This window comes from Talpa europaea (genome assembly GCF_964194135.1).
Source record: "Talpa europaea genome assembly, chromosome: 7".
Lineage (NCBI taxonomy): Eukaryota > Metazoa > Chordata > Mammalia > Eulipotyphla > Talpidae > Talpa > Talpa europaea.
This window is the reverse complement of record NC_140074.1, coordinates 103,812,647-103,825,412: the sequence shown is the minus strand read 5'-3', so window position 1 is coordinate 103,825,412 and position 12,766 is coordinate 103,812,647. Positions and strand designations below refer to the sequence as shown.

Genomic DNA, 12,766 nt, shown 5'->3' with positions numbered 1-12,766 from the left:
TGCTATGAGTGAGACCATCCAGTATTTTTCTTTTTCTTTTTGGCTTATTTCGCTGAGCATGATCCCTTCCAGCGCCATCCATGTTGCTGCAAATTGCATGTGCTTACCTTTTTTGAATGCTGAGTAATATTCCATAGTATATATGTACCACATCTTCTTGATCCAGTCATCTATTTTTGGGCATTTGGGTTGTTTCCAAAGCTTAGCTATTGTAAACAGTGCTGCTATAAACATAGGGGTGCAGGTGCTCTTTGGAATTGATGTTTCTGTGTCCTTTGGGTAAATACCTAGGAGTGGAATTGCTGGATCATGTGGAAGCTCTATGTTTAGTAGGTCCAGAAATCTCCACACAGCTCTCCATAGTGGTTGGACCAGTTTGCACTCCCACCAACAGTGCAGAAGAGTTCCTTTTTCTCCACACCCTCGCCAACATTTGTTGTTGCTAGTTTTTTTAATATGTGCCATTCTAACTGGTGTGAGATGGTATCTCATGGTAGTTTTGATTTGCATTTCCCTGATTACAAGTGATGTTGAACATTTTTTCATATGTCTGTTGGCCATTTGCATTTCCTCTTCAGAGAAGTTTCTTTTTAGCTCTTCTGCCCATTTTTTGACTGGATTATTTTCTTTGTTGTTGCTGAGTCTCATCAGCTCTTTGCAGATTTTTGTGATCAGTCCTTTATCATTAGTGTTGTGTGCAAAAATGTTCTCCCAGTTGGTGGGGTTTCTCTTTGTTTTTTAAAGAACTAGACATAAGACCTGAAACCATAAAATACATAGAAGGAAATATAGGCGAAACACTACGGGATTTGCACATCAAAGACATCTTTACAGACACATCACCCAAAGCAGTGATAGTGAAGACAAAGATAAACAGCTGGGACTACATCAAATTAAAGAGCTTCTGCACAGCAAAAGAGACAATAACAAAAACAAAGAGAAACTTCTTCTCAATTTTTTGGAAGAGTTTGTGAAGGATAGGCACTAATTCGTCTCTGAATGTTTGGTAGAATTCATTTGTAAATTCATCAGGTCCTGGGCTTTTGTTTTTGGGGAGGTTTTTGATTACCATTTCAATTTCGCTGCTTGTAATTGGTCTGTTTAGGTGTTCTATTTCTTCTTTATCTAGCTTTGGGTGATTGTAGAGTTGTAGGAATTTGTCCATCTCCTCTAGATTGTTGAACTTGTTTCCATATAACTGTTCATAGTAGTTACTGATTATTCTTTTGATTTCTGCTGTGTCCGTTGTGATTTCCCCTCTTTCATTTGTGATCCTGTTTATTTGTGCTTTCTCCCTTTTTTCCTTTGTGAGCCTGGCTAGGGGTTTGTCTATTTTATTGATTTTTTCAAAGAACCAGCTCTTGGTTTCATTGATCTTTTGAATTGTTTTTTTAGTTTCAATTTCATTTATTTCTGCTTTGGTTTTTATTATTTCTTTTCTTCTACTGGTTTTGGGGTTTTTTTGTTGTTCTTTTTCTAGATCTTTGAGCTTTGAGATTAGGTTGTTTCTTTGAGTTCTTTCTTGTTTCTTGATGTGAGCTTCTATTGCTATATATTTTCCTCTTATTACTGCTTTTGCTGCATCCCATACATTTAGGATATTGGTGTCCTCCTTGTCATTCAATTCAAAGAATTTTTTAATTTCTTCTTTGATCTCCTCATTAGTCCAGTGGTCTTCCAGTAGTGTGGTTTTTAATCTCCATGAGGTAGGAAAGTTCCTTGCCTTCCTTTTATGGTTTATTTCTAGTTTGATGCCTTCATGGTCAGAAAAGATGGTTGGTATGATTTCAATCTTTGTGTATCTGTTGATGTTTGTCTTGTGCCCCAGTATGTGATCGATCCTGGAGAATGATCCGTGTGCACTTGAGAAAAATGTGTACTCCGTTTTTTTGGGGTTTAGTGTTCTATAGATGTCTGTTAAGCCCAATTGCTCTAGGTCCTTATTTAGAGCTTTAGTTTCTTTACTTATTTTTTGTCTTGTTAATCTATCCATTGTTGATAGTGGTGTGTTGAAGTCTCCCACTACGTATGTGTTTTCTCTGATGTCTGTTTTCAGAGAGGACAACAGTTGTCTGATATATTTTGGTGCTCCTTCGTTTGGTGAGTAAATGTTAATGAGTGTTATTTCTTCTTGAAGTATTGTCCCCTTGATCATAATGTAATGACCATTGGGGTCTCTTTTTATTTTTTTGAGTTTGAAGTCTATTTTATCTGATATAAGTATAGCTGTTCCTGCTTTCTTTTTTGGTCCATTTGCTTGTAGGATTGTTTTCTGTCCTTTAACTTTGAGCCTATTTTTATCTTTTGTAGCTAAATGTGTTTCCTGGAGACAGCAAAAGGTTGGGTTTTGTTTCTTAATCCAGGCTGCAACTCTGTGTCTTTTTATTGAAGAGTTTAGTCCATTTACATTTAGAGTTAATATTTATATGTTAGCATCTGTATTTGCCATTGTGTTTGTCTTTCCTTTGATTTTATTTATTTATTCTTTTAATAACTTTTTTTTTTTTTTTGGCCTTCTTTCATTGTTATTCGTCCCTCTGAGGTTCTGGCTTTAGGATTCCTTGTAGTATTTTTTGGAGTGGGGGTTTAGTCGTAATGAAATTCCAGAGTTTCTGTTTGTCTGGGAAGGTCCTTATTCTTTCTTCATAGAGGAAGGAGAGCTTTGCGGGATAGAGTATTCTTGGTTGGCATCTGTTTTCTTGGAGTCTGTTGACTATGTCCCTCCACGCTCTCCTTGCCGTAGTGTTTCTTCAGAGAAGTCCAATGTCAGCCTGATTGGTTTTCCTTTGAATGTTATCTGTTTCTTCCCTCTTGCCAGCTTCATTATTTTTTCCTTGTCCTGGATTCTTGGGAGCTTTACTATTATGTGTCTTGCTGTATTTTTCCTTTTGTCGTGGAAGTTTGGTGTTCTTCTTGCTTCTTGTATATCAATTTTCAGCTCCTTCTTCACATCTGGGAAGTTCTCTTCAATTATCTCCTGGAATATTTTCTCTGTTCCTACATCTCTCTCCTCTCCTTCTGGAATTCCTATAACTCTTATATTTCCTTTCCTCATGGAGTCAGATAGTTCCCGAAGTCTTTCTTCATTCTTTTTCCTTCCTACTTCTCTTTCCTTGTCTGCTTTGGTTCTTTTTATTTCTGTGTTTTCAAGAGTACTTATTCGTTCTTCCATTTCATCTATTCTGCTTTCATTGCTTTTCCCAGAGTTCTTTAGTTCCTCCATTAATTCTTTGATCTCCTGCGTTTCTTTTGCTTCCCTCTTTACGGACTCAATTTCATTCTTCTGATCGTTGATTATTTTTCTCATATCATTGTTTTCCTTTATGACTTCTGTCAGTTTTTTAATCATAGCAATTTTAAATTCTCTTTCTGGAAGTCTCAGAAGTTCTTCCAAGTTACTGTCGTTGTAATCTGGAGGGTGGTTTTCTTTTTGTGGCGTGCTTTTTTTCCTGAGGAGTTGTTAGGTTGCGTGTGGTTCTTCTACTCCCTACTGTCTGTTTTCTAATTTGTCGTGTGCATTGGGACACTGTGTTGCTCGGACTGGCCGGCATCTTGGGTGAACTTCTCCGCTCCCCTCTGGCTCCTCCAGGAGTCATCTCTGGCTTCTGAGGGAGCTTTCTGCTGGTTTCAGGCAGTCTTTACTGAAGAAATGTCCCTGTTCTAAAATGGCGACGCGGGACTCAGTCCCTGCGCTTCCGGTCTCAGGCACACTCTTCTGCGCACCTGGTCTGCCCCGGCCGTGGGTGCCTGCTCCCTCTGTGGGCTCAGACTGCTGGTCGGAAGGGGCCTGGCGTGGGCTAACTTCCCAGCTGGCCACTGTCTCCTCCGGGAGCCTTCTGCCCTTTTCAAGCAGTCTTAAGAAATTTCCCTGTTCTATGGGGTGTTAGTGACTTTTTTTTTTCCTGGTCACTAGGTGGCGCCAGAGATCTCTCCTATTGTCCTTGGGGGGGCTGTTTTTCGCCTCCCCCCACCCCGTGGGACAGGGAGCAGAGCGAGAATGGTAGGGTAAACCTCAACGGCTTTGGGGTGCTGTGTCTGCCTTGTGCCCCACAGTCGTGGAGATCCCACGCCCCGAATTTCGTGCCCCGGGTCTCAGTTCCAAAGCCCTCACGCGGGCTGTAGCCCAGTTCAGTGGCCCGGGAATGGCGCCTTTTGCACCCGCTCCTGTGCCTGGGCGCCTGGTTCCTGCTTACTCAGTGAGGGACTTTCACCCCAGTGAGGGCCTCCGCACGTCTCCCCGCAAGCCAAGGTCGCAGGCGCGGGGACCCGTGCAGCCGTGATCCCGATCCGCGTTTGCTTTTCAAGCGCGCCAAGCGCGCCGCTTTTCCACGCAAGCTTACCGGCCGGCCTGGGGCTGTGTGCGCATCTCCAGAGTGTCTTTGTTCTTCTCTAATGGCACCCGGAGCTGTTCGCTCACCGACGCGGCGAATCCTGCAGGGTTCTCCACAGCTCCTGTTCACAGGGTGTGGCGGCTGCAATAGTTCCTTTCCACTCCCAGTCCCGCTTGCTGCGTAGTTTGTTCTTGTTGGTTGTTTTAATTTGTTGTTTAACTCCTCTCTGCCGGTCGGAGAGTGCCGACTCTGGGGGTGGGGGAGGGGAGCAGGGTTCTGCGCTTTCCTCCCTTCTGGTCCTCTTTTATGGCCACTTTCTTCTTCAGGTAGTTTTCTGGAGTCGTCCGTTTATCTTCCCTGTCCCAGTTCTCACTGGGACCTGCTGCTTTTCCTCCCTATTAACTTTTTTTAATGGGAGATCTTACTCGCAGCGTCTCCTCGCCGCCATGTTGCTCCGCCCCCCTGTAGCTTCATTTTCATTCATTTAAAATATTTTCTAATTCCTCCTTTGATTTCTTCTTTGACCCATTAATTATATGGAAGTGTATTGTTTAGTGTCCACCTAAGTTTCTGAAAAATTTTTCCGCTACTGATTATCAACTTTATCCCATTTTGATCAAAAATCATAAATTGTATTATTTCTATAATTTAAACTATATTGTGGGGCTTTTTAATGGCCTAGCATCTGGTCTTTCCTGGAAAATGCATTTGAGGGGAATATGTATTCTGTTGTTGTGTAGAATGTTCTCTATATGTCTGTTATATTTAGTTGATTTGTAATGTTGATTAAGTCTTCTCTTCCTTTATTCACCCGGTATATAGCCACCTATTATTAAAAGCAGGATATTGAAATGTCTATTATTGTCGAATTGTCCATTCTTCATTCATTTCTGTCAGTTTTACTAGATACATATTTTGTTCTTTTATTAGGTGCATATATGTTTACAATTGTCATAGCATCAATACCGATGAATTGAGCTTTGATCAGTATGAAATGTTCCTCTGTATCTGTAATAAATTCTTTGTTTTGAAGTTTATTTTCTTATATTTATATAGTTTCCGTGTGGTTGCTATTTACGTGATTTATTTTTCCACCCTTTACTTCCAATTTATCTGTATCTTTCAATCTGAAATGTGTCTTTAATGACAGCAGATAGTCAGATCATGTTTTATCTTCTCTAACAATCTCTGCCTTTGGATTATATTGCTTTATCTATTTTCATTTAATATTACTCTTGATATAGTTGGAGTTAACATCTGCCATTTTACTTTTTGTGTCTATATGACCCTTTTTTTTTGTTCCTTGATTACTTTCCTTTGCATTCAGTAAATATTGCATATGTGGTATTTTAATTTCTCTAATGATTTCCCCTACACTTTTTGAGACTTTTTGTTTTTTAAAATGATTTCTTTGGGATTTACTATATACAGCTTAACTTATCATAATCAGTTTTATATTGTACTGGCTTATTTCCTGTGATTAATATAGAAATGTAACTCCTATATAATTCTTTTCTCTGTCCCCCCTTCTTGTGTTATAGATGTTGCACTATTAATGTTACAAACCCACAATACGTTGCTGCAATTACTACTTTACCCTGTGACGTTATTTTCTTAGCCGAGTGCAACTTTGCTCTCGCCCACCTCCTCTGTGTTATTGTTGAATATGCTACATATGTATTATGTTTCTATATTGGGACCAATGTTACATTATGTGTACTGGTTTATACAATTGCTGTCTATTTTTTATTTTTTTTTAAATGACACATTTATTTAGCATCATGATTAACAATCAACAGCATGGATGCCAAAAAAAAAAAAAAAAAACTACATTAACGCCCTTTGTTGGAATTCTTTACACTTTCCACAGAACAGAAACTAAAATAACTTTTAGTTAAAAGTAGAAAAAAATACCTATTTTTCTACAATTAGTCGCAAATACAGTGCTCAATTTTTTTTGCCCAAACACATGAATATTGTTTAAAACGTGTCTTTTTTGTCACAGTGAGGCTCTGCCACCACTGTGATTAGCTGAGTTCACAGATCTGTTGTAACCTGTAGCTTTCCTGCTACTTCTCTGGCTCTCCTTGACTGTTAAGCTTTGTTTCCTGACAGGTAATTAAACCTTCTGCCACTGTCATAGCTACTGCTGCTGCTGGCACCCCCACAGCCACCTTGGTTTCATGGTTTGGCAAAGTATTGGCCTCCACCACCATAGGGGACAGAGCTTCTGCCTCCAAAGATTCCTCCTTTCATGAGTCCAAAATATGAAGATTGAGTGTTGTAATTGCTAAAATCATGGTAGCTTCCACCACTTCTAAAATTGCTTCCATCATAACCAAACCCATGATCACCATCCCCACTGCCACAATATCCACCACCAAAGCCACCTCCCACTGAAGTTTCCTCCATGACCAAGGTCATCATTCCCGCTAAAACCACCTTCACCACACCACCAAAGCTTCCAGAACCACTTCAACCTGTTACTGTTGTTATTACCCACCTAGCCCATTACTTTTTGGTGCACACATCAAGATAGTTGGACTTCCTCTTTGAATGTGGGCTAACAGATATCTAGAGCAAACCCATCACTCCAGTGACATAGGTTCTTTGAACTCCTCGGAGTGTTTTGGCCTCTTGTGTGTCCTCTGTGCTCCTGTTCTTTCCTTTCACTTACTTTTCACTGGAGTACTTCCTCAGTCGCCTTCCTCACAGCAAGTGCATTAGCATCAGCTTCCTCATACTATCTGTCTGAAAATATATTTTACAGTCACTTTTTTTTGATTTACTATATTGTTTGTTGCTGTATGGTTGGTCTGACTCTTGCTCTTTTGTGAGTTACTTTTTCTTTTCCTTCTCATAATTTTTTGAGTTTTTCTTTTTTCCTCTTCTGCATTGTCATAAATCTAAGTGCATCTCTCACTCAGTCATTTTCCAGAGACCTGATTACCCCTTATAATCTGAAAAATTTTGTTTTTCTTAAGTCAGATCAGTTTTCTTATATTATTTCTTTGATGATTTCTTGCCTTTTATATTCTTTCCTCTCAGAATATCTGGTTGGCAATAGTCCTTTTGAACTTGAACCTTCTGTAACTTCTTTCCTACAAGTTTCCACTTCTTTGAAAGTTTGTTCTATATTCTAAATGCTTTCCATTGACTATCTTCCAAACTTCGTATTACACATACTTCAAGTATATATATATATACATACACACAACATATATTTACATATATCATTTACAAATTGTATGTTTAATTTCTGAAAGAAGAAATTTTGTTTTCCAATTGCTTTGTTTTTCATATTCTTTTTAATGGATGAAGTATGTTCTTGACTTTTTGATGTTTTTAATAAGAGTAGTTTTATTTTTTTGGAGTCTACCTCCCAAATTATCTTCAGGAATAATTTGCTTGCTTATTATGATTTTTATCTTTGTGATGCTGGCACTCTTAAGGTGCTTTGTACATGTTCCCTGTGATGTTCAAATACAACAGGCTGGATTGATTTTCCTGGGGTGGGTCTCCTCTGCTGTAGCATGGACAGGCCCCTTTCCCTTTGGACCTTCATAGCATTGACTTGGGGAGAAGGACTGAATGTGTGTGTGTGTGTATGTGTGTGTGTGTGTTAGGATGAGAGAGGCTGGAGGGGAGGAGGGATGAGAAGATGACAAGCTGTTGCTTGACAGAGCAGAGGACTGTGGGTTGAAGAGGGGCTTGGAATAGAGCTGGCCATCTCTTGGGAACATTTGGCCTCAGTCACCACCACCTTCCCATGGCTTTAATTAGCCTCAGGAAGTTTGTTCAATTTCTTTTATAAACATTCTCTGGCTTCCCCCCTGAAGTAAGTCTGACTTTAAGGAGGCGCAGGGGAAGGAGGGGCAATGGAGATGTGGGTGCAGCCACTTGGGACCTCTCTTCTGTCTTCTGGAAGGGGGAGCACACTCCCTCCCATCATTACTGGGTTTCTCTGCATGGCCCCCACCCTCACCCTGTACATTCTAGGCTCCTCCTCACTTTTATATCCACAGGCTTCTATCCTTTCTTCTAGCCCACACTGTGTTGAGACCACAATGTCTCTGGTGATTTGCCTCCTCTTTTGTTTTAGAAATTTATTCCTCTACTGTCATTTCAATGGAGTTGGGGACAGTGGGATAGGACTTAGCCTTGTGTTTTTAAATTAGAATTTCTTTACTCGTATTTTCCTATAAAAATAGAATCATTTAATGATATACAACATCAGCTGTTCACCCATCTCTATTTTCTATCAAGGATTTAAAAATTTAGCAAAATTATGGAAATAAAACACATAGGCAGATTTTGATCTCTTCCTCACTCAATTATCAATATGGAACCTGCCCTCCTCTTCTTGGCAAACATGCCAGGGCCAGGGTAGCGAATCTTGACCCAGGGATCTGAGTTGATGCGCCCACAGTTGTGCTGTGCTCTTCTGACATGGCTCTCGAGAGCTGTGGTTGGTGATAGTTCCTGTGAATTTCCTTATTGTTCACCACAGTTAGTCCTCTACCTTTTCTATTTTCAGAAACAGACCTTGCAGATTCAGGCAAACTTGGGGATGATTGGGGGCCTCTCAGTCCTCTAAACTGGGAAGGAAAGGAACATTAGATCCAGAAGGAATGGGGGGCTGGTGGCAGGAAGACTGTAGTGTCTTCCTCACCTTGACCATGGCAGGTCAGGGAAACCACAGGCTTACAGGCAGAGGATGAAAGCTGTCCAGGATCCCAGCTGTGCAGGGATCTAAGACTGGCTTACTATTTGGTTGGAAAATAAGTGCTGAAGTGGGATAAGGCATAAATTAGCAGGCTGTAAGCAATTGTCATGCAAGATCCAAAGCCTGGCTCTTTGACGTGGGCCAGTTCTGTGGCCACGGTCTAGGAAGGACATCTAGGATGTACCATCATTTCAAATCTGGAGAAGCCGGCAATGTGACTGGGGTGGGTCTACATTCTGCCAGGTTTAGATTGCATTTGGGCACCAAATTTGGAGGTGGGGTTCTCCCAGTGCATGCAGCCAAATCTGAGCAGCAGACCCAGGGCAGCAGCTATGTATGTGCAACCCACTGCCCCCAAACCAGAGTTACTGTCAAGCGATGCCTCTGTCTGAGCACTTTGGCTGTTCCAATGTAAATCCTTGGAGGGGCTGATATAACCATCTTGTCACCAACTCTAGTGGTTAATGTAGCATCATTAAATGGTATTTCTAACTTCCTGCAGGCCAACTTTCACCACCATGTCTAATCAGATGTCATGATGGTCAGATCACTCCCACCTCCTCACTACACCTGCCCCCTGCATTCTTTCCCAGGCTCACCCAGTCCCCAAACATCAGCCATCAGGCCTCCCCTTGTATCCTCTGCATCCAACAACTGACCCAACCCCTTAAATATCTCCAAAAGACTCCTTCTTCCCTTCCACCTGGACTGACAGTATCTTCTCCCACCTGCGTGCCAGCAGGATGTTCACGAATGTCACTCTCTGCCCCATATCTCTGGATGCCGGTGCCTCCAGGATAATTTTAAGCTGCTGTGTATGGTAAGAAAAAATAGGACAGCAAACATTTGCCAAGCACTAGAAACCAGGCACTGTGCTGCATAGGACACATGTAATAGTCATTTACTCCTGACAAGCACCCCATGAAGTAAGGCTATGGTGATAATGTTTTCCTGAGAGATGGAGACCCAGAGAGCTTAGTAACTTGCCCTTGGGGCACCATCAGGTGGTGGCAGATGGACAGGTGAAAGCTGCCTTTTCGTCATTGCACCAGGCATGTCTCCTAGGTCATGGGCAGGACTGAGGTTGCTTGAGAATGCACACAGCTTGCTGCTTCTCCGGCTGGGCAGGCGAGGAAGGCTGGCTTGCAACTCCTGGGCTGTTTTACAAGTAGAGAGTTTCTGCTAGTACTGGAGGGACTGAATGAACCAGGCAGGCACTGCCACATCCCAGGGAACAAAAGAAACCTGACTAGCAGAGCTCTGAGTGGGGCTCTTCCAGAACAGTGGTTCTGACTGGGTCACCAGGCAGGCAGTATCAGTATCTGTGGAACCCACCAAGATGCAGATCTGGCCCAGCAGGGTCTGCCCTCATGGAGTCTGCAGTCAGTGCTTCCACAGTCCCTGGGGTTTCAACACCGCTCAGGTTGAGAACCATGGTCTAGTGAATGCATCCTTTTAAAATGAGGCTGGATAGGGTAGGTAATGAGTCCAATGATACATGGCTGATTAGCTGTAGAGACAGGATTCCAAGCCAAAACCCATGATGTGCTGGCCGGTAGCGATTCCCCACATGGCAGCCAGTGGCTTTGGATTCTGTCCTGGTCTCCATGGTCATGTAATAGAAGTGGACAACCTAGAGTCTGGATGAATAAACTGAAAAAATTAATTTCTACTGATTTCTGATAAGAATTTTCAGTAAAAGGAGAAATAACTAAAAGGATTTACACCTCCCCCGTGTCACAGAGTCATCTGGAGACTGTGATGGGAAATAGTCAGAGATTGTTCTACTCTCTGTCATGGATTTGAAAAATCAGAATACCTTCCTATTTGTTATTTATTTTACACTTCCAAGTCACTTCTCAAGCACCCAGACATCCTTGGTCTGGCCCTTCAGGATGCCCAGGGCTTGGTTCTCCCACTGAGCCTCCACTCTCTTTGTCTTCGGAATTCACTTTTCTTCTACTGTCAGATTCCTTCTGAAATGATTAAGAATATGGTCAGTATTGATCCGCTCTCTAAGTGAGCGTGGGCATCTGAGCCGGGCCGTCCTCGCTGTTGACGCCTGCCCCATGTGAGGAGAGCCTGTGCTGCTGTCCTTTTCGCAGAAGCAAAGCCGGGGGCAGGCTCTCTCAGAGACATTGTGAGCCTAGAAACCCCCCCCCCCCCCAGGACAGGATGGGCTCCCCAGTCACTGGATAAGCTGCTGTCCTCCATCACTGTCCATACAACAACTATAATGACCATACAAATTCAGGTGGCTATTTGATCACCTCTGGCCTCAGGCAAGTCATGTGGCCCATCCCCTTGCCACCAAGTGGTGGTCTTGGGTCAGGAGGGTCTCCCAGTCCAGCTGGAAGCCGCCTCCTGGAGCAAGGCAGGGTCTGGGTTACTCTGTGGTGCCTCCTCCAGTTCAGTCCTCAGCCAGCCTGGGAGGAGGGAGGCAGGAAGGTGACTTGGAGGTACTAACAAGGTGCCTGAACTAAGTTGCCAGGACAACCACTGAGGGGTTTCTGGGATAGATCCTCGGAAGGCAGAAGGGAAGCAGGAAATGGAAGACTGGTGGGGCCAGGGGATTCACCACAGCCCTGGCTGCTGGAGGTGGGACAGCCCCACAGAGGTGGCTGATTCACTGTGACAGATGCAGTTGCCACCTCTGAAGTGATGGAGAGCCCCAGGTGCTGGGCAGGGCTGCTCTTTGCCCTCAGGGAGAGTTCAGGGGTCAAGTGAACTCTGAGCGGGATGTATTCTCTTTTTCCTGACCTTCCTTCCATGTCTTTCATAGATCCGAACAAAGGACAGGGTTTTCGACAGCATCAGCCACCTGATCAACCATCACCTGGAGAACAGCCTGCCCATTGTCTCCGCCGGGAGTGAGCTCTGCCTCCAGCAGCCTGTGGAGAGGAGCACCTGACAGCTGTGCCTGTCCCCCTACAGCCGCAGTGGACAGGAGGACCGGTTCTTTGGCAGATGGGTATGGGGCCTTGGGAACCAGGCAGCACCCTGCAGGCACAAAGCCCTGTTCAAAAGCCCAGGAGGAAGACTTCTGTAAAGTGCAAGTTTCATAAACTTGTTCCAATTTCTCATGTGCATATTAAAGGTGTACATACCTATACATCCTGTACAAATTATCCCTCTATATTTATATTTTTTAAGACTAAAAAAGATGTAAGACTAATGTTCTGTGCTGTATGTTTTTAATGAAAAAAAGTTTGACTCTAGTTGTCTGGGCAAAAATTTAATTCCACGGACCCATTCCACCAGAAATTCCACTAGGAGGGTGTTACTGCAACTTTACTGAATAAGCACAACACCAGGAGCAGAAGCAGCTGGAGGAAGGGCAATAGACACGGAACTAGAGTAGAACAAGGCAAATGCTGCCCCCAAGGTCTAGCTCTGCACCTAGAACACGTGGCATGCTAATGGCAGCCACTCCTGGGGACGTGGGTGCCCTCCTCCCCTTCCTCCTGGCTGCCCACCGGGCCGCTGCATCACATCTGTGTGCTCCCGTTTCCAGCACCAGGTGGCTCTAGCAGCTGCACTGCAGAGCTGCATCCCTCTAGCAGTTTCAGGGCCTGCTGAGCACAGAAATAATGTCCCTCTTGACCTCAGTTATCCAGGCGGTCTTGGGATTCAATTTACTGCCAAATATGGCACAAAATAAGCCTCACTGATGAAGACCTTGACTGGCAAATGCTTCCCTCGTTTTTAT

The 12,766-nt window shown here is 43.2% G+C and overlaps 1 protein-coding gene across 1 annotated transcript in view; it reads left to right on the top strand.

Annotated features, from left to right (window-relative positions):
* SHC3 (SHC adaptor protein 3) overlaps positions 1–11,968 on the top strand; it is a gene marked incomplete at its 3' end in the record, with an annotated part of 120,053 nt that extends 108,085 nt beyond the window's left edge. The window contains exon 12 of the mRNA XM_084237942.1: positions 11,840–11,968. Within this exon, the coding sequence (XP_084094068.1) occupies positions 11,840–11,968 (129 nt within the window). The remainder of the gene's footprint in view (positions 1–11,839) is intronic.
* Between the last annotated feature and the right edge of the window lie 798 nt (positions 11,969–12,766).